Source organism: Carassius gibelio, chromosome A5 (genome assembly GCF_023724105.1).
Source record: "Carassius gibelio isolate Cgi1373 ecotype wild population from Czech Republic chromosome A5, carGib1.2-hapl.c, whole genome shotgun sequence".
Lineage (NCBI taxonomy): Eukaryota > Metazoa > Chordata > Actinopteri > Cypriniformes > Cyprinidae > Carassius > Carassius gibelio.
In genome coordinates this window covers 36439058-36465723 of record NC_068375.1, presented here as the reverse complement: position 1 = coordinate 36465723, position 26666 = coordinate 36439058, and the positions used below count along the sequence as shown (strand labels likewise).

At 35.9% G+C, this 26666-nt stretch overlaps 1 protein-coding gene and 1 long non-coding RNA gene across 5 annotated transcripts; one reads left to right on the top strand and one right to left on the bottom strand.

Moving 5' to 3' along the window:
• Positions 1-93: 93 nt before the first annotated feature.
• Positions 94-2238, bottom strand: LOC128014617 (uncharacterized). Its single transcript, XR_008183587.1, has 4 exons — positions 2100-2238; positions 1465-1502; positions 1251-1303; positions 94-1075 (listed from the first exon to the last, which is right to left on the bottom strand). It is a non-coding gene; the product is annotated as an uncharacterized LOC128014617 (long non-coding RNA).
• LOC128014589 (poly [ADP-ribose] polymerase tankyrase-1-like) lies at positions 2147-22145 on the top strand. Of its 4 annotated transcripts, none has more exons than XM_052598275.1 (28): positions 2147-2683; positions 3803-4027; positions 4949-5044; positions 5505-5541; positions 6493-6568; positions 8158-8178; positions 10252-10346; positions 10498-10564; positions 10724-10910; positions 12160-12278; positions 12359-12450; positions 12597-12675; positions 13352-13523; positions 13622-13701; positions 13857-14002; positions 14095-14260; positions 15365-15584; positions 15683-15792; positions 16200-16388; positions 17581-17818; positions 18492-18568; positions 18645-18765; positions 18850-18947; positions 19019-19093; positions 19276-19381; positions 20457-20643; positions 20736-20892; positions 21735-22145. In XM_052598275.1, exons 1-28 carry the CDS (start codon positions 2191-2193, stop codon positions 21819-21821), a joined length of 3816 nt encoding a protein of 1271 aa, XP_052454235.1. In that variant the 5' UTR covers positions 2147-2190; the 3' UTR covers positions 21822-22145. The 4 variants fall into 4 exon arrangements, with proteins under 4 accessions (XP_052454235.1, XP_052454226.1, XP_052454252.1 ...); XM_052598266.1 differs by having other exon boundaries at positions 18489-18568; XM_052598292.1 differs by lacking the exon at positions 8158-8178.
• The last annotated feature ends 4521 nt before the right edge of the window (positions 22146-26666 follow it).

Here is a 26666-nt window from a genome sequence, read left to right as displayed (position 1 = left end):
TTGGTTAATACAATAAAAATATCCCAGTAGGTAATGCAGATTTCAGTTTCATCATTAATTGTCAAAAATGTCTAATTAAAAATAATAAAAATCTGAAAAAAATAACAAACAAAAAAACATGCTCCGATCTAAGTTATTTAGCTAAAAGTTGTTCATTGTGATAGCAGTCTGCAATATGTTTAACATTTCTGCATAACCTCAAATTACTGGAGAATTTATGGAATGCCTTTCTCAAAAGCTATGGGAATCCTGTAAAATGTCAGTATGTTTTAACTACTGACCATTTGTTTTTGTTTTTCTTCACTTGAGATCAGGTCTGTCACATCTGTGTATACTTCAGCAAACATTCAAACTGATTACAAGCATGTAGTGTCTAACCAAACAATATGTCAAATCTTTGATTTCATCTTAGCTGTTCTGAGCAGGCTAAACATTGAAGCTGCAGCATGTTCACTTCACTTTTTTTATTATTTTCACATCTGTGTTAGAGGTTTTACAACACACCAAACTGAAGCATTTGCTCGTATTTTCTCTGCATTTTCACACTTTCTCTGTGTGAACAGTCAAAAGTGCAAAAGGCACCATCGGTAAAGTTCTTTTGGTGCATGTGTGCTGATCTGAAACAAGCACCATATATCAGAAAACAGACTCTTGTCTACATTGAATCTGTAAGTGTTTTAGATTTAGAAAACATTATTATTATTTTTACATATTTATTTTTGAACCTGAACTTATAAAGTGACAGAGTGTTGGTTAATGCAATCAAAAATATCCCTGTAGTTAATGCAAATGTAATCATCAATTGTCACATAATGTTTTATTAAATAGAGGGAAAAACCTTATTAAAACGAGGTAAAGGGGTAAAAATAATACCTCTAATACAAAATATGGCATTTAAATGAGCATTTTCCAATAAGTTCAATCTACTGAAATGATTATGACTGGCAAGTGTTTATCAGTAAGATTATTCTCATGTTTATGTATGATAAGCAATAAGCAAATAAGGAGTTTTGGGGTTCTTGGCATCCATTATCTTCCCTTGACCACCGACGTGGGCTTGGTCATTATTTGCATCCTGAATGAAGAAGACATTGTCATTAGAATTTCTCAAATAATTTGCAATACTTTTTTATTATTTTTTTAATTTAACCAGAATAGTTTATGCAAAAATGAAAATATCATAATTGATTCTTCCTAAGTGCTCCAAAAATTATGTGTTCTATATATATATATATATATATGCAACATACCATCAGACTTTTTAAGCATCGATCTTTTCTCCTCTGGAAGCATTCTGTAATATCTGCAATGGATCACGTTACTCAAAATTATATAATTTATAACATATAGTGACCTTTAGTGAACTTTCATTTACAGATACAAACCAGTCTGCCATATACTGTATTTGATTATTACAAAAACTGGTTCTGTGTAATGTATTAGAGATGTGTATGTATGCTTAACTCAGCTCTTCAGATATGAATCTTGATTCCCATCTGTCTCTGTAGCACAAGAGGAACCAGACATTCAGTACTAACAACACAATGCACTAAAACATACAAAACCTTATGTTCTTTTACACAAAACAACCAACAGACACAAGCAGGCCCTGAGCTAATATATGTGTTGTTAAAATGTATTAGATATAATTTCTGGCTGCCCAAACAACCCTGTTGGCTTTTTGTTTCCATAGCAACAGGGGCCAATATACCTGTATTATAAAGAGGTGCAGGAGCAGATCATTTCACCCTGGGCCAAACTTTTGGGTGTAACACAGTTTTCAGTTTCAATGTTAAGTAAAGACACCTGGGGCCAGATTTACAAACGTCTTCTTAGGAAGAAGTTAAGAAAATTCTTAAAAATGTTTGGTGATTCAGACCCCTGGTCTAAAATGATAGAAAATATGTATTTCTTGTATTAAAAGATAGATAGATAGATAGATAGATAGATAGATAGATAGATAGACAGACAGACAGATAGTATTTATTCACGGTCACTATAATTTCGTATATTTTAAGCTGTGTGTCATACTTTAATGACGTTACAATCAATTTAAATATGGAGTAAAAGAAAATGAAACATTTAACATAACCCAGTACCGCATAGCCTCCAACCGGAAGCCTTCTCGCACTGAGCGGAAGCGCAGTGGCTCCAGCTGTTATTGTTGACAGACGGAGCTTCGGGGGGAAAATGGCGGTGTCCCGTCGATCCTCACAGCACCAACAAAGCAACCTCCAGCCGTCTCCGCGGAACGCTGTGATCGCATCCCCCCCACCTGAATCGCCGGCCGCGATTATTCCCGAATCGTCGAGTTTGTTGAGCCCCTCGGCCGCTGGCGCAGTGGAATGCGGCGGAGCGACGATGGAGTCCGCAGCGGCCTCCTCCTCCGTCTCTTCCCCGGACCGGCCCGCCTCAACAGGAGCGTCTGCCGCAGCCTCGTCAGCCCTCGGCAGCTCCAGCTGCAGCAGCATTAGCTCCAGCGCGACCGCGGGCAGCCAGAGCCCCGGCTCAGGAGCGGACAGTCCCGGCGACGGAGAGTGCGGGGCCGGCGGGGCTTTCAGAGAGCTATTCGAGGCCTGTCGGAACGGAGATGTGTCGCGGGTGAAGAGGCTTGTAGACTCGGTGAATGTGAACGCCAAAGACATGGCCGGAAGAAAATCAACTCCTCTGCATTTCGCTGCAGGTCTGTCTTTATGTATTTGCTAAATATAATGCGCCTGTGTGAGTATCTTGCTTGTTTTTGACCTTATAAAAGAACCAAACGTATTTTTGGTTCCAGTAGATTTGGAGTTTATTTATACAAGCATTAGATTTTTCAATTGAAGTATACATATGTTTATGTATAGAGTGTTTTTTTTTAAAATAAATATATGTGTGTGTGTGTTGACTTTTCATAGTGGTTGTGTCATGGCATAATAATAACACATTTTTTATTTATATAGCTCCTTTCCAGGCCTCAAGGTCGCTTTTAATTTAATATTACGTCATGTGTCTACATGAGTAAAATATAATATTTCATGCGAAACTGACGTACTAAGCATACAGTACTAATACTAATACAGTACTAATATTCCCTATGATTTTTATACAAACTGTTTAAATTTCATGAATTATTTCCAGGTGAAAATTGTGTTGAGGTTTAAAATGAACGTTGCGGACAGGAAAATTAATTCAATATTTAGGCATTGTCTAATTAAAGTGTGTAAAACCTTAAAAATCTAAGTCTGTGCATTTATCATATGAACTGACTAAATCCATTTCTAATTGGACATACCTGAAAATTTGCTAACCAAGGAGTCTGTTATAAATGAAGACGTTTATAAGCTTAAAAACTTCAGATATTACATTTTGTCTCCTGTTTTTAATCACATGGACATCAGTCCAAATAAACATTAGCCATCAGTTTTCAGTCCTACAGAGTGGAATCTCTACATAATGAGAGATTTTCACTAGTAAGCATAAGTGTGAAGTTTTCATCATCTCATAATGATTGGGAGACTATATGGATTTATTTGCACTTAAAATGTCACAGTGCAGGGCCTTTTAAATGATCTACATAATGGCGACTAGGTAATAAAGTTGGTTTAATAAATCATAAAGCAGTAGGTTTATGTATTTAATGAAGAAAGTCAACTGGTTTGAAAAGAGCTGAGATGGTTGCAGCACAAAAATAAAATTAACACACATACATATATGTATAATTTTAAACCTAGACTCATTGGGTGTAACAAAGTATTTAATTAATTTCATCATATTAGATTTATTGCATTTTAACCCGTTTGGCCTATGTAATATTTGGCAGGCTTTGGCAGAAAGGACGTGGTGGAGCATCTCCTGCAGACCGGAGCAAACGTCCATTCCCGCGACGACGGCGGTCTGATCCCGCTCCATAACGCCTGCTCGTTCGGGCACGCGGAGGTGGTCAGTCTGCTGCTGTGTAGCGGCGCTGACCCTAACTCACGAGACAACTGGAACTACACACCTCTGCACGAAGCCGCCATCAAGGGCAAAATAGACGTGTGCATTGGTATGGATTAAATGTAGAAATGTTATAATTTCATCCGTTTCCAATTGTAGTCCAATCAGACCAATTCTGATTGAAACAGCTCTAATAAAGAGCAATTCTGATGGTCTCTGATATATCGTTCATCCCTAGCAGAAAGGCAATGAATCAGGGTCTAATGAGTCCCAATCAACATAGTGTGGCGTTGCAGCAGTTGTCTAGAGAGCTGATGTGGTGGTCCAGCATGCTGCAGGATTGCTCTGTTGTGATAGTAATGTAGTTGTCCTGCAGTATTTTCTAGTAGAGTGTTGCTGAATACCCCTGTGCTGAGACAGCAGGAATCTCTAATGTTTGCATTATTAACATGATGAATAGGTTTGTCCGAGTACGGAGTGTTACTTTGTTTAAAACTATTTCTTCGGAGGTATTTGGCGAAAGTGTGGAGAAGTGACTGTAAGTGATGTGCAATATGTTGGTGATATCATTATTAGTCAATATTATTATTAGTATTTTTTTGTGGCATTGTACTGATTAGTCTGATATTGGAAGGAAACTGATTTTATCAGATCATTAATATTATTTTTAAATATGCATTTCTATTTTTATATTAAAGGGTTAGGGTTTTATATTAAGGGGTTAGGGTTTTCATCTAAAAATGAAAATTATGTCATTAATAACTCACCCTCATGTTAATTTGATGTTTTTCTTACCTTTCTGGACATGGACAGTATACCATACATACATTTTCAATGGAGGGACAGAAAGCTCTCGGACTAAATCTAAAATATCTTAAACTGTGTTCAATTTAAGTTGATCTGTTTTAGCCAGCTAGTATGAACACTTTAGGTGAAAACACTTATCGACCACAACATAAAACATGATCTGCTTTTGGTATGGTCAGTTTCAGTATCGGTGACTGTATTGATTGGTTCTGTTTTGTTACAGTGTTGCTCCAGCACGGCGCTGATCCGAACATTAGAAACACTGATGGCAAATCAGCTCTGGATCTGGCAGACCCTTCTGCTAAGGCCGTCCTCACCGGTGAGACACACACACACACACACACACACACACATCTGCTTTACACTCATTAACAACACACACAGTCTCATGCAAATGCACACTTAGTATGTTTTTGTAGTATGCAGTATGCCACTATATCAAGAGCATTCTGTGTGAGTGCTGTTTACCACAATGCACTGCTCTCCACTCTGAAGGCTATTTACAGCCATATTTCCACAGAATATTAATTGATTGACATGTTGATCACACAAAGATGGATTAAAATCCCAACTCGATGCCACTCACCAAATTAAATGTAGTGAGGTTAATGTAATAGCCTTCGGTTTGAAACATTGCATCTTGTGTAAGGTATGTACTGCATGAAGTATGCTAGTATTGCAGTTTGTTTATTGTAACGCTAAATACATCCACACACCCACATTAATGAATCTTGCAACTCAAGTCTGTCTGACACCTGCTGTTTGAATTTATTTATCAGGTGAATATAAGAAGGATGAACTGTTGGAGGCAGCGAGGTGAGTTTTTGTTGCAATATAAAACAATTAATATCTATGTAATACTAAGATTAAAAACTGAAGTGGTGCAAAAACACGATCATATTTTGCACATATTTTGTGCAGCTTGTCAGTCAGTCCTACTTTTTTCTTATGTTGGAGTCCTTTGAGAAGAATGTTGGGATGAATGTACAGAGCTGGAGGTGCTACACACAACCTGGAACAGTTTTATGTTCATGCTTAGAAAACTCCAAGAAATCCAAGAATATCAGAATGAGACATTTTTGCCAACTTGGGTTTACTTGATTAACCATACATACATTTTTTGAAAAACCATTTTAAAATTCGAGTATCAATTATGATCAGCAGACATTTGATGAATTTGTTAATTTCTTTTGTCTTCATTGTATTGCATTGCATTACACGTTTTGCTCCACAGTAAAAACTACAGAGTTTGTTGCATAAAACTAAACATTTAAATAATCCTAATAAAACATTATTGGGAGATACAGTGTGACAACTGATATTTAAATGCATTTTATGTAGCTTAAAAAAATTGCTATATTGTCATAAAGATCTCATCAATTTACTTTGCAAGCTATCAGATTTAAATCGTACTTTTTGGCCATATAAACATCTGCAGCTGCACCAAATTACATATTTTTGATAAGTATTCACCTCTGAATAACATTCACATCTGAAATGAGTAACCGTGTAGTCCAATATACCGCTGCACCATCCTTTAATAGCTGCTTACAAAACTGCTTACTTTTATTGCTAGCAATAAAAGTTTTCAATAAATAGTCGAAAGGAAGGTTTTATTATATTGAAACTTATTGTCTACATGGTAAGTTTCTTATATTTGAAAAGCTATTTCCATTTTATTAAGTACATTGGAATCTAGAAATGTCTTTGCTCGAAGTTACTGTTCCTAACAGAGTTTGTCTCCCTGTGTTTGGAAAACCTTGTTAGGAGCGGAAATGAGGAAAAGTTGATGGCACTTTTGACCCCACTTAACGTCAACTGTCATGCCAGCGATGGGCGCAAGGTAACACAGATAAGAGTAAACATTTCATATATCTAATAAGATGTCAATGTCAAATGTGACTGTTTTAGAAAACATGTCTGTTGTTTCTAAACTCGAGCTCTATTTAAACTGGAACACAGGATGTGATCTCATTGGTTGTAGAAATGGCGTAGATGTAGGTCAAGACAATCCCAAATCCCCTTGCTTTAGTTTTTTCTTGCCGTAATACTGACTTTAGAGTAAACCACGCTGGCCGAGTTTTACCCATGATGAGTGTAAGTTATGATTTATGGTTGATGTCGTTTTAGAATGTTTTTATTCGAGGTTACACTGCCCCTTTGTTCAATCTGGGCTGCTTTTGGATGTCAGTTGATCTTTGATGCCTATTGAATCCAGTTCTGACCTTCGGGATGTTTTAGATCAGAGCTTTTTTGATCCATTTTTTTCCTTTAATCACAACATAATAACAGGACCTTGATTTCCCCTCAAATCCTCTGTCATCCCTGATCATTTCAGGTCACTCCCTCCCTCCAGGACTCTGTGTCTTTATATCAGAAGGGCTTTTTAGGAATTTTAGTTTACTGTGGGTTTGTTGCTCTGTTAGTCTCCTTTAGTGGAAGTTGAGTTACATACTGTATCTTATGCTGGAGTGTAGTGATAAAATGTACTTTTATTCTTTTTTTTAGAGGCCGAGTATTGCAGCTGCTTTCATTTTTGTGCTCTCCGATACTGATCTTGATGCCTGTATTTTGTATAGTGGAGTCATTTCGACTGATATTATGAGAGTAGCGTGTTAACATCAAATACAGGACTTTATAGTTTGACTAAATGCTTTGTTCTTTGATGAACTGCTTTGTGCATATTTGTGTAAGTCATTTAGGATAAAGCATCCGTTGAATGTGTAAATATAAATAGTTGACCCCTGAGCATAATGCATGCTTGGATGTACTCTACATCTACATAGACCTGAATATTGGCAGTCATGTCAAACTGGAGACATTGTAAACCTTGAAAGATCCCTGATCCGCTGACATATTGTATTTGTTTGGAGCACTGTACATGAGCATAGAAAATGTTTATAGGCCTAAGGATGCACCAAAATGATGGTAACGTAAGTTTATGCTGTCATTTGATTTGTATAGAAAATTGTGGAAATACTGTATAAAATAATTGAATGCTTTTGTGTCATTTTCTATCATTAAATTTTGTGTAAATGTACTATTTAAAAGTTTGGGATTTTAAAGAAACTAAACTTAAATTTAACGAGTATGCATTAAATTGGTAAAGACAGTTATAATGTTAATATTTCAAATAAATTCTGTTCTTTCTAACTATTTTCTATTCATCAAAGTGAAAGAAAACATAATGTGTCTACAAAAATATTAAACAGCACAAATGCAGCTGCACTTTCTGTGTGAACTGATTCCTAAAAACAATATAGTCTTTTACAGATATATTTAGCTAAAGATGTTGTTAATATTTTAAGATAGGATGCTGTAGATGTTGAATTATTAAGTTTTAAGCACCACAGTCAGCTTTGTGGTGGATAACATGTTAGTTTCTAGCTAATTTTTTGTTTTGTTTTGTTTTTTTGTTCTGGCGACATTCAGTCAACATCTCAAAAAATGCTGGTAAGTTTATTTTTATGAAACAGAAATGAGTTTCATTTGGTCTTCTGTGATTTTATTCTGTATTTTACCTTTCGACTTTTGTAATTTTTGTCCCTATAAAATCCATCCATATGCTGGTTCACACTTAAAACGCACAGAAACTTGCCTTATTCTCTGCTGGTCACAATCCATCAATCAACCAATAGCTCTGCTAATGTTTCGTTGGCTCCTGCAGGCTCTGAGAACAAGGCTTTCATTTACTACTTTCTTTAAAGTCTTCATTTTTTTAACTTTTTTTTTTACAATACTTAAAATCGTCTGCCTTTGCAAAAACTCCATGTTTCCGTCTCAAACCCCACTTCTGCACATGTGCATCACCTCATGTTCTTGAATCTGTTTGTTTGATTTGTTGTGATCAGCACGCATGCTCTCCACGAACGTGGTGTTTAACCTCTGATTTCTCTTGACATCCTGTCCTGTTTAGATCCATTAAGTGTGTATGCTAGAAACATTGCACTGTTACCCATTGCTTGTGCTGTACTATTTCAGACCTCATAATAATGATATGAACATTAATGTTGCCTCCACCCTGCACCAAATAATAGACCTCTCTGAGAGAATGAATGCATCATACTCTTAAAGGCAGATCTTCATTATTTAATGGCTGCGTTGAGATTTGGTGTCATGCTGATTGTTTTGCTGTGGTTGTGTTCAGGCTGTCCAATAGGCATGTCACTATTATTAATTCATTATTCACTGCATGAACTGGAAACAAATTTCTAAATTTTTTGTGCTTAGGCTATTTTTAGTTACTAGTGGTTACTTATCTTCTTAAATGATCGAAGTCAAACCAGATTCATCAGTTGTTCAGAGAGATCATGGATATAAAGGCCTACTTGCACCAAGAGGCAATCGTTCACATCAGTGACCGATCACATTTTTAGTGTTTCGAGAAAGCATGACCTTTTTCTCCAAAGGAATTTCAGTTAATGTTACAATAAAGAGTTTTAAGCCATGAACCAATCTTAACAGCTCTGGCAGGAGCATTACAAATTTGCTGGTCTGTGTTCTTGGAGCAATGCAAATGATTTAATTTTATAAAAAACAATTGTACAGTATTAAACTATTGGCTTAGAATCATCAATTCTAATTATAAAACCGATATACGTTTTTATTGAGTGACTCGTTTTGTCATTTGCAATGCTTTATGGGAGTTTGTGGTTGGTGCTGAGTTCTTTTCCATCTATTTCTGTTTCCTTGGTACCATTGATTTTCTCTGATTGGTGGTTCTGTCTTAAAGATTATGGGTCGAGACACTGACTTTTTCACCTTTTAAGAAATGTGACAAAATAATGTTGGGAAGTTATTTAAAAAACTGTTAAAACTGGGTGATGTTAATTGTAAAATATTTAGGAAAGAAAACAACAAATTAAAACTTCACTCTAAAAATGCTGGGTTAAACACAACCCAGTGCTGGGTAAAATATGGACAAACCCAATCGCTGGGTTTTGTCCATATTTTACCCAGCACTGGGTTCTATTTAACCCAGCATCTTTTAGAGTATAAAGTATAATGACTCACTGAATATCATTTTTCTGACTATATACACCTCTAAATAAGTAGGCTAAAGGTTTAATTTAACTGTATAATAAATTGAATACAACAAAACAATCCTATATATTACCTGTACATGTGGAAAAAGTCAAATACGCCTTTAATCTCTTTTTTTCTTTTTCCATTTCTTCTGTTTTTGGTGTGAGCAGGCCTTTACTTGTTCTTTAAGATACTTAATTAAATCAATATATTTACAAATTCATTGTGAACTGCTGAAGCAGATTTTTAGGTACCATGCCTCCATTTGTATCACATAAACATCAAGAACCTAATTTCAAAACTGAATTACATTACATACAACAGCTCACAGCATAAAAAGTTGGCTATTTTAGGGATTAAGCTAATGATGGGACCAGTTATAAACAGGTTTACTTTACATAGATATCTTTGAGGCTGGGTTACGAGCATTTGTATAATTGATGATCACTTAGCTTGATTGTATTCAGACAGGTTATCAATATTTCTCTGCATCTTTTGCAGTCCACTCCTCTTCACCTGGCCGCTGGGTATAATCGAGTGCGTATAGTGCAGCTGTTGCTGCAGTACGGTGCTGACGTCCATGCCAAAGATAAAGGGTGAGCAACACCTGATTTCTTTCTTTACCCAAATAAATTCTTTTGAACTTTCTATGTTTGGAAAGTAAACATGGCAGATTTTGAATTTGTTAACCTTAAATGCTTTAATCATGATCTTAAATCCATGTTGTTTTGTTCTATCTTTCTATAGAGGTCTAGTTCCTCTGCATAATGCCTGCTCTTATGGTCACTATGAGGTCACAGAGCTCCTGTTGAAGGTAAAGAAAACAATCCAGCCAATACTTACTGATCAAAATATATTTGCTCTCTAAGTAGGGATAAAAAAACAACAACAGGTGCTTTATTAGTTTGATTATAGGTTTTTCCTTACGCAATAAAACAAATGATTGATGGTTTTCTGTATGTCTTGCTCACAGCACGGGGCGTGCGTTAATGCCATGGACCTGTGGCAGTTCACACCGCTGCACGAGGCGGCCAGTAAGAATCGAGTAGAGGTGTGTTCACTGCTGCTGAGTCACGGCGCTGATCCCACACTGCTCAACTGCCACGGCAAGAGTGCGGTGGATGCGGCCCCCACACCTGAACTTAAAGAGAGACTCACCTGTAAGTGACATTCATACTGCTGTCTTTTCAGTATCACCGCCCTGCACTGTATTTGCTGAATGACATCCAGTATTTCTGCCGGATCTGCTATCGGTCATTCGAGACCGATCCAAATTCAATATTCTGTGTATATTATTTTGTGTTATTATTTAGCCCCATGAAAGGCACAAAAACATTATAAAGCATCATAAAGTGTTTGTGCACTATGTTCCAAGTGTTCCGAAATAGTTGTTGTCATATATGTCGCCAAGGCCGATATATTGGCCGATATTTGGCATTTTTCAAATATCAGCATCAGCCGATAAGTTTTTCTGCTTGGCCGATGTGTTCTTTTATTTTGACGGTGCTCCAGACTTTTATCTTGATGGTGCTGAGAACGGCAGCACCTGAACACACAGCTCACATTCTTCCTCTTGTTCTCTGTCGTTGTGAACAGTTCTAATACAGATGGAAGTCTGTGAGATCTTGTCGAGTGTGCATGTGTATCCGGCATGATCACGTGTTCTCTGTGTGACGATCTGTCTGTGTGAAATTAATGCTTAAAGAGCTTAAATTTTAAACTTGTGATTTCAAATTATGCAGCGCTTTATGCATTTGCCTACTGTCATGTCATTTTATCTGTGTGGTGTATGTAAAATGATTGTTACCTTGGCTTTGTTTGAAAAATATGATTCCCAATGCACACAAACTTCCCAGAAAACTAAGTGCCCTGTTGGTTACAGTGTTTACTTCCTTTTTAATTATATTTTTATTAAATATTTATTTTATTAAATATTTATTTTATTAATTTAGTCCATTGTCAAATGATTTCAAATTTCTTAAATATATATATATATATATATTAGGATTTTTATTGGCTGTCGGCCCCCCCTGCTTTCCAAGATATCTCTCTTCTGATTTCTAGGTTAGAATTATGGCCAGTGAGAAAAGAAAATGCGAAGCTTAAGTTTTTGAACTAAAATGTATTTTTTGTAAAATAAAATGATACATTTTGTATACTTTTTTGTCTTTTAAAACATAACTTTTGACAATTGACTGCTTTTGTAAGTGCGTTTCATTTCGGTAAGTCCATTAAAGCTCATATTATTAAAAAAATAATACTCGTTATTATTTTGTTAAAAAACAGAACAACTATGTGATGGAAAGTTTTTATTGATATTTTTGTACTCCACCTGATCAAATTATGTAATCTTTGGCTTTTTTTTAAGATGCAGGGCTGCCTATTAGTAATGGTTTGACCTTTTTCCAGATGAGTTCAAAGGGCACACGCTTTTGCAGGCGTCCCGTGAGGCGGACATGGCAAAAGTCAAGAAAACTGCTCAAGAGATCATCAGTTTCAAACACCCTCACTCGCAGGACTCGGCTCTGGTGAGCACAGCACACGGTCTCCTCTGAATCCTGAGGGTTTTACTGATGTGTTTATTAAAATCCCTTTATGATGTTCGCAGCACTGCGCCGTAGCCTCTCCTCATCCCAAACGCAAACAGGTCACAGAGCTGCTGCTGCGGAAAGGTGCCAACATTCACGAGAAAAACAAAGAGTGAGTGTTCAACTTCAGATAGGAAAAAAATGGTGTACCATTTGTTTGAGAACATCTCAACTCACTCAAAAATTGCTAGTAAATTGATCAAATTATTAGAAATAAATGGCAAGTAGGACATTCTCACAAATTCTTTCTCTTTCTAGTTTTATGACTCCGTTCCACGTAGCGTCTGAACGAGGACATAATGATGTGCTTGAAGTCCTTCAGAAACACGGAGCAAAGGTATAAGCATCCTCATTAGGAGATAGTATGTGGCTACTTGCGTCTTGGACTATGTTTAAAGCTTGTTATATTATCTCTTGGACACTAAATTGAATATTATACGAGACTCCAGGGCTTCTTTTTTTAATGAATCAGTTTGTAGATGCTAAAACAATAAGTTCATATTGTTATGTACTGTGCTGTACTATGTTACCATGTTAAATACTATATTATATACTAGGGCTGCATGATTTGGGGACAAAATGAAATTGCGTTTTTTTTTCTGACAAAACTTGCGGATGTGTTTGTAGGGATCGTATATTTTGGCCAAAATCTTATGATTACAAATCAGCTATATTTGCTTATGATTAGAGCAAATATAGGTCTAAAATAATAATAATCATGGATGCTCACCGAAATGGAGTAAAAACTAATACTGTGAAATATTTTTGCAACTTAAACTTAATTAACAAACCGTTTTCTATTTGAATATATTTTAAAATATATTCCTGTGATGCATAGCAGAATTTTAAGCATCATTAGTCTTCAGTGACACACAATCTTTCAGAAATCATTCTAATATGCTGATTTGCCGCTCAAGAGACATTCATTATTATTGTCAGTGCTGCTTCATATTCGTGATCAACTTACTAAACCCAGAGTTCTCTTTGTGATAAACTTTTGCGTGTGTGTTTAGGTGAATGCTGTGGACACACTGGGACAGACAGCCCTGCACAGGGCGGCCCTCGCCGGTCACATCCAGACTTGCAGACTGTTGCTAAATTACGGTGCTGACCCTTCAATCATTTCACTGCAGGGCTTCACTGCATCACAGATGGGCAATGAAGCCGTACAGCAAATACTCAATGGTACTATTCCAGTTTTACATCTTACATATTACAGTATGACTGATGAATTAACTGTCCAGTTATTCTAACAACACGATGTCCTGAATTAATTTCTCCAGAGAACATTCCTCCTCGTAATTCAGACGTGGATTACCGCTTCCTCGAGGCTGCTAAAGCCGGAGACCTTGACACAGTCAAGGTAAATCACAGTTTCAGAGTTCAGCCAGTTTAAAGTCAACATCTAAATCTGTTTCACTTTTGCAGTGTGACAAAACAGGGGACAGAATCTGTTCTAAAGATTTAAAATCGATCAGGAAATCAATAAATATTGATTTGTTTGTGCATCTTCCGTAGCAACTGTGCTCCCCTCAGAACGTGAACTGTCGTGATCTGGAGGGCCGTCACTCCACCCCACTGCATTTTGCGGCAGGGTACAACCGAGTGGCCGTCGTGGAATACCTGTTGCATCATGGGGCCGACGTGCACGCTAAAGATAAAGGGTACGATCATGTTCATCTGAATTAGCGTGAGTATCTTTGCACTGTGTCAGAACGATCTGATTGCACTTGTTCTCTTTCTGTCTCTTTATCAGTGGTCTGGTTCCTTTGCACAACGCATGTTCGTACGGTCACTACGAGGTGGCGGAGTTGCTGGTGAGACATGGAGCGTCTGTGAACGTGGCGGACCTTTGGAAGTTCACCCCGTTACATGAGGCTGCAGCCAAGGGCAAATATGAGATCTGCAAACTACTGCTCAAGGTTTGATACTTCAGACGGAGAAATCATGCACATGTTGCAATAATTATGAATAATATGATTGTGTGGGAATTTCATATAATATTAATGATGTTTAGTTTTATCACGAGTTACAATTATGCACTGATAGTTATTGATGCACCAAAATTTAGAACTTTAGATACATTGGGCTAAAATCCGAAAGAATAAAGTTAAATTTTTTGAAATTCATAAAATTTTTATATCATACTATTTTAATATATTATAAATTACATATTTGTAAATATTATATAATTTAACTATTATTATTTTTTTTATTATTTTTTATTAATTTTGATGTTTGAATAAAACATTGACCTAAAAATAATTCTAAATAATAATAATTCTAACAGATAGAATAAATTATTGAGATTGATATTTACATTTGTTTACTATAGATTTTTTTTTTCTTGTCTGAAATGCTAGATGAATTGGCCAAAAATGTAGAAATTTTATAAATTCTTGAAATATTATATTTTATAAGAATATTTAAATATCTATAAATATCATACAATTTAAAGAAGTTACATATATTTTAACTATATTATTATTATTATTTTTTTTTATTATTATTATTATTATTATTATTAATGATGTTCTAATTAAACGGTGACCTAAAAATAATTGTCTGAGAGGTTAATTTTTTCTTTGTATTCTTGTCCTAAATTCTACATTGGGCCAAAATCTTAAAGTGAAAAAAATTTGAATATTAAAATTTTTAAATATTATAATATTTTATATACATTTTTAAATATCTGTAAATATTATTCATTTAAAATGGATTATTAATATTAATATAAAAAACCATAAATGATAACATTAAATTATTTAAATGTAATTGATTTATTTTAAAGATTATTTGACAATAAATTAAATAAAATCCAGTTAATCCTGCATCATTTTATGTGCTACTTTACAAGCTATTTTTGTCTCTCTCTCTGTAAGTTCATGTTAAAGGTGAAATTGTGACTTTAGCATAAACGTATCTAACTTTTGCAGTCTTAAATGTAATTAATGTAGGATTAATGATGATGATTATTAAGAGAGTATCACAGATCTTTTGTGGTAACATCTCTACTCTCTCTCTAGCACGGCGCAGACCCGTCTAAGAAGAACCGTGATGGCAACACTGCTCTGGACATGGTGAAGGACGGAGACACGGACATCCAGGACCTTCTGCGTGGAGACGCCGCCCTGCTGGATGCCGCAAAGAAGGGCTGTTTGGCCCGCGTGCAGAAACTCTGCAGCCCTGAGAATATCAACTGCAGAGACACACAGGGCAGGAACTCAACACCACTGCATCTTGCAGGTAACGTACCATGAGCCATAGTCTCCCATTCACCATTCAGTCCATGTTCATCACATGTGTCTGGTGGTTTAATGATGAAATCATTTGTTTTTGATCAGCTGGTTACAATAACCTGGAGGTGGCCGAGTATCTCCTGGAGCACGGAGCAGATGTGAACGCTCAGGATAAAGGAGGACTGATCCCTCTGCATAACGCTGCGTCATATGGGGTGAGAGGATAGGGAATGCTGCAAGGATAAATTATTTAATCTGTGAAGGATGGGTTTTGTAAAATTTGAAAATTACAAACCAGAAAGGATTCCAGAGAATTATAAACTACTGTTTAAATGTCCAAACGTGCATTTTATTTGATCAAAACACAGGAATATCATAAAATATAATTGCAAGTTAAAATAACTGTGTTTTTTTTATGCATATTGTAAAGTAGTTTATTCCTCTGATACAAAGCTGAATATTCAGTATTATTACTCTTCAGTGTCACATGATCCTTCAGAAATCATTCTAATATGCTGATTTGCTGAAGAAACATCGCTGTTGGTTATCAGTGTTGAAAACAGTTGTGCTGCTTCATATTTGTCATTAATGCTCTGTGATTGCGTTCTCTCGTTCTGTCCAGCATGTGGATATCGCCGCCCTCCTGATCAAGTTTAACACGTGCGTGAATGCGACGGATAAGTGGGCGTTCACACCGCTGCATGAAGCTGCGCAGAAGGGCCGCACACAGCTGTGTGCACTGCTGCTGGCGCACGGCGCTGACCCCACCATGAAGAACCAGGAGGGACAGACGGCTCTGGACCTGGCCACGGTAAACACCACCACTGCAGCTAATAATACTGGAGTTATTCAAAGATAAACGCTGACTTAAAAAAATCTCTGACAAATGAAATAATAGTAAAATTAAAAGTAAAAGTTTGAGTTTGAGCCTTTAGACAAAATATTAAAAAAATACATTTTGTGTATGTGTTTTTTTTGTTGTTGAGTATTTGATGCATCAGGCTTATATGTGAGCCTGGAGCACAAAAGCAGTCTTAAGTCGCTGGGGTATATTTGTAGCAATAGCCAAAAATACATTGTATGGGCCAAAATAATAGATTTTTCTTTTATGCCAAAAATTATTAGGATATTAAGTAAAAATTATGTTCCATGAAGATATTTTGTAAATTTCCTACTGTAAATATATAAAAACCTAATTTTTGATTAGTAATATGCATTGCTGAGAACTTCATTTGGGTAACTTTAAAGGCGATTTTCTTCTCGATTGCGATTTTAGATTTTTTTTTTTTGCCCTGGGATAATTACAGTATAACAGAATATTTACATAAAACGCATATAAATGTTAGTCATCAGTCTATATCTACCATTAATATGTCTTAGTAAAATTAAAGTGTGACAAGCTCTGTAGTTTTTATTTTATTTTATTTTTTTGTGGGGGGGGGGTGCAAAACATAATTCAATGATTATTGAGAGATGGATAAATATATATATTCCTTAAAAACCTGATATGATTTTTCTATAAAAAAGTATAATCAGCATATACAATTATTTAATAAAATATTCATATTAAATTACTTTATAAAAATGAACATTTCATAGCAAAAAGAAACGAATCACAACCTGAAGGGGGTCGTTTTTACAGTTATACGAAAGGGCTTTTTACTTGCTAAAAAATCATAAACTATAATATTATATAGAACAGGTTTTTCATGTTGATATTTTAGAGGAGTTAGAAATCCTGATACAGTAGGCTAAAATAAGAGATTGATCTCCGAAGATAAAAATTATAGCATTGCGATGAAATATTGAAGTATGAAAATGAATTATTTCGCAGTACTTTTAACTTCTGCGTAAGATGTGTATTTAAAAATATTGTGATTTACTTATATCCATTGAGCTTTGGAATTATGGGAACTTCGGCTGTAATAATATTGGTTAAATTGGTTCTGTGTTGATTGTAGTATGAAGTGTATTGTCCTTCATCTGTGATCTGTGTTTAACAGGCTGATGACATCCGTGCGCTGCTGATGGACGCCATGCCCCCTGATGCTCTGCCCAGCTGTTTCAAACCGCAGGCCACCGTGCTCAGCGCCGCTCTCATATCACCCGCCTCCACACCCTCCTGCCTCTCCGCTGCCTCCAGCATCGATAACCTGGCCGGGCCCCTCTGCGACGGGGCCAGTGGAGGGGCGATAGGACCCGCTGATGGGGCCTCCGGAACAGAGCGCAAGGAAGGAGATGGTGAGAAACAATAGAACAATCTCAGAGTGATTTATTTAGGAATCGGACTACATTGATCACCTTGTGTGGCTTTGATTCTCTTTAAAGAACCAGCTCATAAGAATCATTTGTTCATGAAACAGACTACACTGATTGTGATGTATGGTCTTGATTCACACAGCATTCACATACGAGTCATTTTTTGTCAATCAGGCTATAGTGATTCAGTGAATGATTTTGATTCATTATGAAGAACATTATGAGTGATTTGTTCAGGAATCAGGCTACATTGATCGATTCACTAAAGAACAGTCTCGTATGAGACATTTGCACTGATCACGCTGTATGATTTTGATTCCTTAAGAAGAGCTGCTTCATAAGAGTCAGTTATTCGGGAATCAGACTGGACTGATTGAACTGTATATCTTTGAAATAAGTACAGAATGACCTCAAAAGACTAATTTCTTCTGGTTAAGACTACACTGATTGAAGAACTGCCTCATTAGTGTTATCCATTCGTGAATCAGACTACACTGATCGTGCTATATGAATATGATTCGATTAGGAGTCATTTGTTTGGGAATCAGACTACACCGACTACATTTTTTTTCCATGTGATGTTCTTTTCAGTTGTCCTCTTGTCCAGCATATTCTTAATTTGTTAAGATTGTTTATTCTTTTTGCTTTATAGCAGTCCTGGATATGAACATTTCACAGTTCATGAAGAGTCTGGGGCTCGAACATTTGAGGGACATCTTCGAGAGAGAACAGGTGAGGAAGAACTTCAGAATTTCTTCTGGCACAGTGTTTTGAGGGTTTCTCATGTTTTTAACGCCGTGTCCATTAGATCACTCTGGACGTGTTGGCCGATATGGGTCACGAGGAACTCAAGGAGATCGGGATCAATGCTTACGGACACCGTCACAAACTCATCAAAGGCATCGAGAGGCTGCTGGGAGGACAGCAGGGTGAATGTCTCTCAGAAAACTGCTCCTAAATGCTACTCCTGTGTATTTTCGTTAGATTTGAATCCTGTTTTGTGTATGGCACAGGTGCTAACCCATACCTGGCGTTCCACTGCACCAATCAGGGCACAGTTTTGATCGACCTGGCCGTGGATGATAAAGAGTTTCAGTCTGTTGAGGAAGAGGTAAAAAACATGAACACTTGGAGCTCTCCCATCTGCTTCGGCTGTGTGATAACTTTGTTTTTTGGTCACAGATGCAAAGCACAATTCGAGAGCACAGGGATGGAGGAAACGCAGGTGGCGTTTTCAATCGATACAATATTCTCAAGGTAAAACACGGCGAATGCATTCAACATTAGTGACATTTAACTCTTCTAAAATAGGTATTGATGTCCAAAAAAGGTTTACTTAAAACATACTGGATGATCATATGCAGTATGGTAGATAGATGTGATAGCATCGTATTTGTCTGTTCTAATCTAAACTAAATCGAACTGAAATGGTCATGCAGATCCAGAAGGTGGTGAATAAGAAACTGAGAGAGCGATACGCACACAGGCAGAAAGAGATCGGAGATGAGAATCACAGCCACCAAAATGAACGGATGCTGTTTCACGGTAAGTGCTGAATTGGCACTAATTCTAACGCTTCTCTTAAAAACTCTAACAGATTAAAGGGAAAATGTATACTTTTATTTGAGAAGGATGCATTAAATTGGTCAAAAATAGCAATAACGACATTTATAAAGTTACAAAGCATTCAGCAAAGAATCCTGAAAAAAATGCATCATGGTTTTTACAAAACTGTTTTCAACATTGATAATAATAAATGTTGCTTTAACATCAAATCAGTATATTAGAATTCAGCTTTGATCACAGGAATAAATTATAATTTATATATATATATATATATTTTATTATGTATATGTTTGCATGTACAATTGTTATTTTAAGTTCTAATAATTTCACAATATTTGTTTTTAATTATATTTTTAATGCAGTCTTAAACAAACAGGATACAGGAATGTTTCTAAATTATTTAGCATTAGTAAGTTGTTAGTTTTAGTTTCCATCCCACAAACCACAAACTTTTGAAGCCCGTTTCTGCCACTAAATAAAAAATAAAACAAGGTAATTGCAACTTTTAATCTCAGAATTGTGAGTTCACATCTCGCAATTCTGACTTTATAATTCAAAATTGCAAGTTTTAAAGTCATAATTGCGTGATATAAACATGCAATTGCGAGTTATGAAGTCAAAATTGTGAGTTATATATCACGCAATTCAGATTTTTTTTCTCTGAATTGCGAGTTTATATCTCACAATTTTGACAAAAAAAAAGTAGAATTGAGAGATATAAACTAGCAATAGTCTGGAAAAAGTAAGTCGGAATTGCGACTTTATATCTCCGACTTTATTTCTCAGAATTCTCAAATTTCAGTTGTGTATTATAAAGTCATAATTGCAAGATAAAGTAAAATTTTATAAATTAATCTGCAAGTTTAAATTCAAAGTTTCAATATTTGAAATGCACAACAACACGACACAGTGTTGTACCTTTTTGTCAATCAAATGTGCTATTGCTGCTATATTTAGCCCTAAATTGCTTTTTTTGTTCATACTCTAGTTTTTGTTGAATGTAACTGTTTTCAATATCATAATCCTGAACCTTTTTTGCCATTGTTATTTTCAGGATCTCCATTCATAAATGCCATCATCCATAAAGGATTTGATGAGCGTCATGCCTATATCGGTGGCATGTTTGGAGCTGGCATATATTTTGCAGAGAACTCCTCTAAGAGTAACCAGTATGTCTATGGCATCGGAGGCGGCACAGGCTGCCCCACTCATAAAGACCGGTCCTGTTACGTGTGCCACAGGTACATCAACACACCTGATTCAATAAGAAATGCAACACAAACAGTGCATTATAGATGGGGTTCATATTCTCCTCTGTGTTGATTTCCCAAAGGCAAATGTTGTTCTGCCGTGTGACGTTGGGAAAGTCCTTCCTGCAGTTCAGCGCCATGAAGATGGCCCACGCTCCCCCTGGACATCATTCTGTGATCGGCCGTCCCAGTGTCAACGGCCTGGCCTACGCCGAGTACGTGATCTACCGTGGAGAACAGGTACAGCTGTAGAAGAATAATTGCTTCTTAAAATGAATCCTGTTTTAAAGCATCACTGCTACAGCTGTAGTCAGGTCTGCATTTATTTCATGTAGTGCTTTATACCATACTGATTGTTTCAGAGCAGCTTCACAGTAATAAACAGGAAAATAAAAGAATGAGTGATGCAAATTCTATGGCAGCATACAGCGCCCTCTCGCGGCTGTAGACGGTAATGTTCTGTCTTGGTTCTTGGTTCTAAATAAATGCGACCTATAGTCCAGTGCGACTTATATATGTTTTTTTCCTCGTCATGACGTATTTTTTGACTGATGCGACTTATACTCAGGTGCGACTTATAGTCCGAAAAATTAACTTAAATTTAACACTTTAACAACTTCAGCGACAGTCAACGTTAAACAGTAAATTATTAATTTATCTATTCTTTGACTGGATTTCATCTGCGTTTTTTAGAATTGCAGAAATCATAAGGACCTAAGCTCAAATCAGTGCAGTGTTGATTCAGTTTCATTAACTATGTAAAGTTCTTGAATTATGAAACGAGTTAAATTCAGATGTAATCAGCTCTACAAAGATAACGGTCTCATTATTAAATTCATGCCAGTTCAATGTTAAATAAGTTCAGTTCTGTGTTCATCAGTATTGATGTTACAAAATTTGGCAGTTATGAACCAATCTGATTCGGCTATAAAGAAGAAGCTCTACAGAAGACAGAAGTGTCGTTATTCAGCTCAGTTCAGTTTGACTTTTGTTTCGTTCTTCTCTGATCGTGTTTGTGTCCTTATGAAAGCGTGCAGGCTGTGATGAATAAGTGTGACTCTGGTGTTGTTGTTGTTTTCCAGGCCTTCCCAGAGTATCTCATCACTTATCAGATATTGAAGCCGGACAGCACGCCTCAGTCCTCCACAGGAGCAGAGCAGAAATCATAGTCAGACACTGCGTTTGTACACTCGCTCACTCACTCGCTCACCCGCTCACTCACTCATTGTTTCTCACTCTAGTTGCACAATGGAAATGTGAACGTTCCCATGTACCCAGATTTTGGAATTCTTCTGTATGAATTATGAATTTGCACTTTTAAAAAACAAGTTACTTAAGTTATTTGAAAATAGTTGCAATTGTGAAGTCAAATGTACAGGTAGTATAAAGAAAACATGTAAAACTGACTGCTATTTGAGTTGTATTTTAATGGAACTTTCTTTTTTTTTTTTGAGTCTGTTAATTTCTTTTAAATAAATATCATCAGAACAGGACTCATTCATTTTTTGATTGTTTATTCAAATAGAATGTTATAGCCTTTATTATATGTAGTTTGCATTTTAAGGGTGAATTGCAAAGGGGAGTCAAAATAATAGTAGAAGCATATAATGCACTACAATTTAAATGTTTTTCATATTTTTTAATTAAGTTTCTTTTTCACACCCAGGCTACAATTACTCGAACAAAAATACAGTAAAAATATTCAGTCTTTTATATCTTCATCAGTGAATGTTGACAAGCAACTACAAAACCTGAAGCACTTTTGGGGAAGCACTGGATTCTGGTAGGATCCAATTGTAGTGTTGTAAACACCCCCTTACTCCATACCATGGTACAGCTATTGTTTTATTAGATACCTTATGAAACCATTTCAACATTGGAAGTGCATGTAAATACCATGGTATGTGAATTTCATTACCATGGTATTACCTTCTGATATAATCACTGCATCATGGTACTGTTTTAGGGAAAACATAACGTGATGCATGATTACATATTCATATATCGCAGTGTTTACATGATACTCCAAAGTAAAGAATACCATAGTTTAGTACATGTGTATATATACCATAAAATTTTACAAAATAGCAGTACTATAATAGATTAGTATTATGGTACATGCTTGAACTACTGTAAAGTATGTTACCTTATTCAAAAAAATAAAAAATAAAATAAAAGTGTGGTAATACCATAATACGTTTTGGGTCATTCCAAGTCAAATCAACCAGATTTCAGAATTTTATAGCAATAAAAAGTAAGTATCGTTATGTACAAAGTGAGCAACATTTGATTTTATAAGTTATTATTCAACAATCTGAATATGGAGCCTCATTGAGGTCCCCATATCTCTGGATCTGAGTGATGTAGAGCCTTGAAAATGAAAACTACAAAAGAAAAGTTTATTAAGAACTAGAATCTAAAATCATAGTGTGATATATTTTAATACTTCTTAATTTATAGGCATGCAAACTTTGGGAAAATAATACTTATGGCACTCAGACAGTTATGTTCAATGCAGTTATTGTTTTAACCGAAGGAAACAAAGATACTTTTCTAATTTCAACATTGTTTGTTCTTCAGACGTTCCTCTTTAAAAGAAAATAAGTATTATATTTATGCAAAGTGTGTGAAAATGTGTACAATTGAGCAATTTATTCCTGGAGCAATATTGAAATTCCAATATCTGGAAGTGAACCAAATGAAGATGACAAAAGGAAAGTTTGTTAAGACCCAGTTTGTAAAAGAGCATAAAGATATCTTGAATACTGTTACTGTTAGCGCAGTGGTTAAGACAAATGCCTTTGGTGTGAGAGACCCGGGTTCGAATCCACTGTGAGACACCAATGTGTCCCTGAGCAAGACACTTAACCCCTAGTTTCTCCAGAGGCGTGCGACCTCTGACATATATAGCAATAAATGTAAATGTTATGTAAGTAACAGACATGCAAACATTGGAGAAAAAACTTGAAAGGTGCTCTTTCCCCATTTTTGAATGATCAGTATTGGTACATGATGCAACAAAGATTGCTAAAGTCAACTGATTTTCCTAACAGACCTACCAATCTCTGAGTAAAAATAACATCATGATGCTGGCACCTTTCTGAAGTCATTTTTAACGCCCTGTAATATGGCTCTAAATCTCAGGTGAAAACCCCCCTCTACAAAAGAGTGGATTATTTAGTAAATGTATCTGTGATATTAAATATTTTGGCTTTCATCACTATGCGTCTTTCTTCAGGAAAAAATATTAGCAAAATCAAAAATTTGAGCCGTGGCCTCTGGTAATGTTTTATTAGTGACATCTGGAAGTGTCAAGTGTCTGTGTGATTGCTTTAGTGAGTAAAAATCACTTGCACTCTTGTCTTTTGTTTTTGCAGCCAAGCAAAGCCACACACTGATGCACTCAGTTACACCATATTACCACAGACACTCTTTCTCTTCTTTTATCTGGTAAATGTGAAATATTAAAATATACTTTGCACATGTTATTCAGATATCAAGATTGATATTAATATGCATATGCATCTCACTCAGTTTTTCTTTGATTGTGGTTAAACATTGCAAGCAGTGCTATTTCCATAAGATATTATTTAATGTGTTACATGTGTGTGTGTGTGTTTTAAAAGAAAATACTGACAATGGCTACATTTATATGATCAAAAATACAGTAATATTGTGGAATATTATTATAATTTAAAATAAGTTTCTATTTGAATATATTTTAAAATGTAATTTATTCCTGTGATGCAAAGCTGAATTTCAGCATCATTACTCCAGTCTTGTCACATGATACTTCAAAAATCATTCCAATTTGCAGATGTGAATATGAATATTAATATGCATTTACATATATCAATGTAAAAAATTGTTGTGTGACCTTTCAGTGCTATTTAAGATTATGATTTTGCAAAAGATTACATATACGATTATTTTTTCTTAGTTCATTTCCTTTTTTGAACATTTTGTTTAATAATCTGGATCTTTACCACAAAGCTGCAGAAGTTCTGACTGCATTTGTTCATGTGTGTGCAGGGAAATACAGCCTTTGCTTTGTCGGAATGAGCCGAACCACCAAGACTTTGGCAACATCACTTTGTCAATGGTACAGTCTAAAAATAATCTGTTGTTATCTGAGCCATAGTCCTGTCAATCTTTCTCAATCAATTTAAATTGATTTTATTAGTGGTCTCAAACCATCCAGCACCACCAACAGCTCAACGTTGATCTTACAGTCAGATTCTGTTTATAACTTTTTTCCATATCGACTAAAAGCAACAATTATTATTATAATATTTTTTTTTTTTTATGCATCCTGCGACGAGTGCTGCATTTTTTAAAATGCCATCTCAAGTTAATAATAGTCAAAGTTGTCCAACATTTGAAAAGTGTCTTGAGACCCCATGGGACCCTGACATGCGAGCACCACAAACTCAAGCCCTGTAATTGCAGCTTTTTTATGTTCATATTATGTTAAATAGAACTCAACAATTTTGTTGTACCATGCTGAGGGATGAAATAGACACATGTAATTAATTTGTACTTAACTGAACTAGGGTCCATGCTTATGTCTGTATGTTGGGCAAACATGTATATATGAAGTTTTGTGGAAGTGTTAAATGTGAAGTTTGCATTTATTTGATCAAAAATACAGTTAAACCACTAACTGTATTCACTAAATATATATATATTTTCTATTTGTATATAGTGTACTGTAAAATGTATTTGATTCTTGTGATCAAAAAGCTGAATTACTCCAGTCTTCAGTGTCACATGATCCTTCAGATATCATTCATATATACTGATTTGCTGTATTTTTATTTTAATTTTTGTGTTGAAAAGTTGTGCAGCTTAATATCCTTTTGGAAAACATAAAAAAAAATTTTTTGGAATAGAAAGTTCAAAACAACAGCATGTATTTGAAATTGAAACCTTTTGTAACATTCTATTACTGTCTAGTATAAGATTCTAGAACGTATCTTAAATGTTATCTGTTTTGCATCCTTGCAGACTAAAAACTAACTGACTGGTATAGTAGCTAGTTTTTAATTCTGATTTGCATATTTATAAGATCAATAACACTGATTGGATGGAGACAACCACACAAGCTGTTTTATTAACTGCATGTCCATCTGTGAAAACGTTGCCATTTGTATAGTAGTGCTTGTGTTGCTGGCAGATGCCATGTTTTTGTGTTGTCTTCCTGCACATGGTGTTCTCAAACACACTTTTGTGGTGCAGACAAAACAGGAAAGTGTCTGACAGTTTTAATTCAATGTTACCACATGGAAGAATTAGTTGTGCTGCGGGCAAGCCACCAGCCTCAATGTTGTGAATGTGTATTTGTCTGTCTCCACTCGTCCAGGGGTTTATGAACTATTATGAGGCCCGCTCTGAGGGCCTTCGTGCAGCGAGTCCACTCTTGAGTCTTGGGGGTCCGGAAGACTCCTTTTATTTCTCAAGAGTGCATCAGGGTTATAGTGATAATAAAATGCAAATACACTCACCTGTTCAATTTCTCATTAATGCAATTATCTAATCAACCAATCACATGGCAGTTGCTTCAATGCATTTAGGGACGTGGTCCTGGTCAAGACAATCTTCTGAACTCCAAACTGAATGTCAGAATTGGAAAGAAAGGTGATTTAAGCAATTTTGAGCGTGGCATGGTTGTTGGTGCCAGACGGGCCGGTCTGAGTATTTCACAATCTGCTCAGTTACTGGGATTTTCACGCACAACCATTTCTAGGGTTTACAAAAAATGGTGTGAAAAGGCAAAAACATCCAGTGTGTGTCAGTCCTGTGGGAGAAAATGCCTTGTTGATGCTAGAGGTCAGAGGAGAATGGGCTGACTGATTCAAGCTGATAGAAGAGCAACTTTGACTGAAATAACCACTCGTTACAACCCAGGTATGCAGCAAAGAATTTGTGAAGCCACAACACACACAACCTTGAGGCGGATGGGCTACAACAGCAGAAGACCCCACCGGGTACCACTCATCTCCGCTACAAATAGG

Bases quoted from the DNA above. Each gene is read 5' to 3' on its own strand.
- LOC128014589 (XM_052598266.1), top strand. From the start codon at position 2,191: ATGGCGGTGTCCCGTCGATCCTCACAGCACCAACAAAGCAACCTCCAG. The intron at 10,347-10,497 runs GTGAGCAACACC...ATCTTTCTATAG, and splicing joins GTCCATGCCAAAGATAAAGG to AGGTCTAGTTCCTCTGCATA. The intron at 17,819-18,488 runs GTGAGAAACAAT...TTTGCTTTATAG, and splicing joins AGAGCGCAAGGAAGGAGATG to CAGTCCTGGATATGAACATT.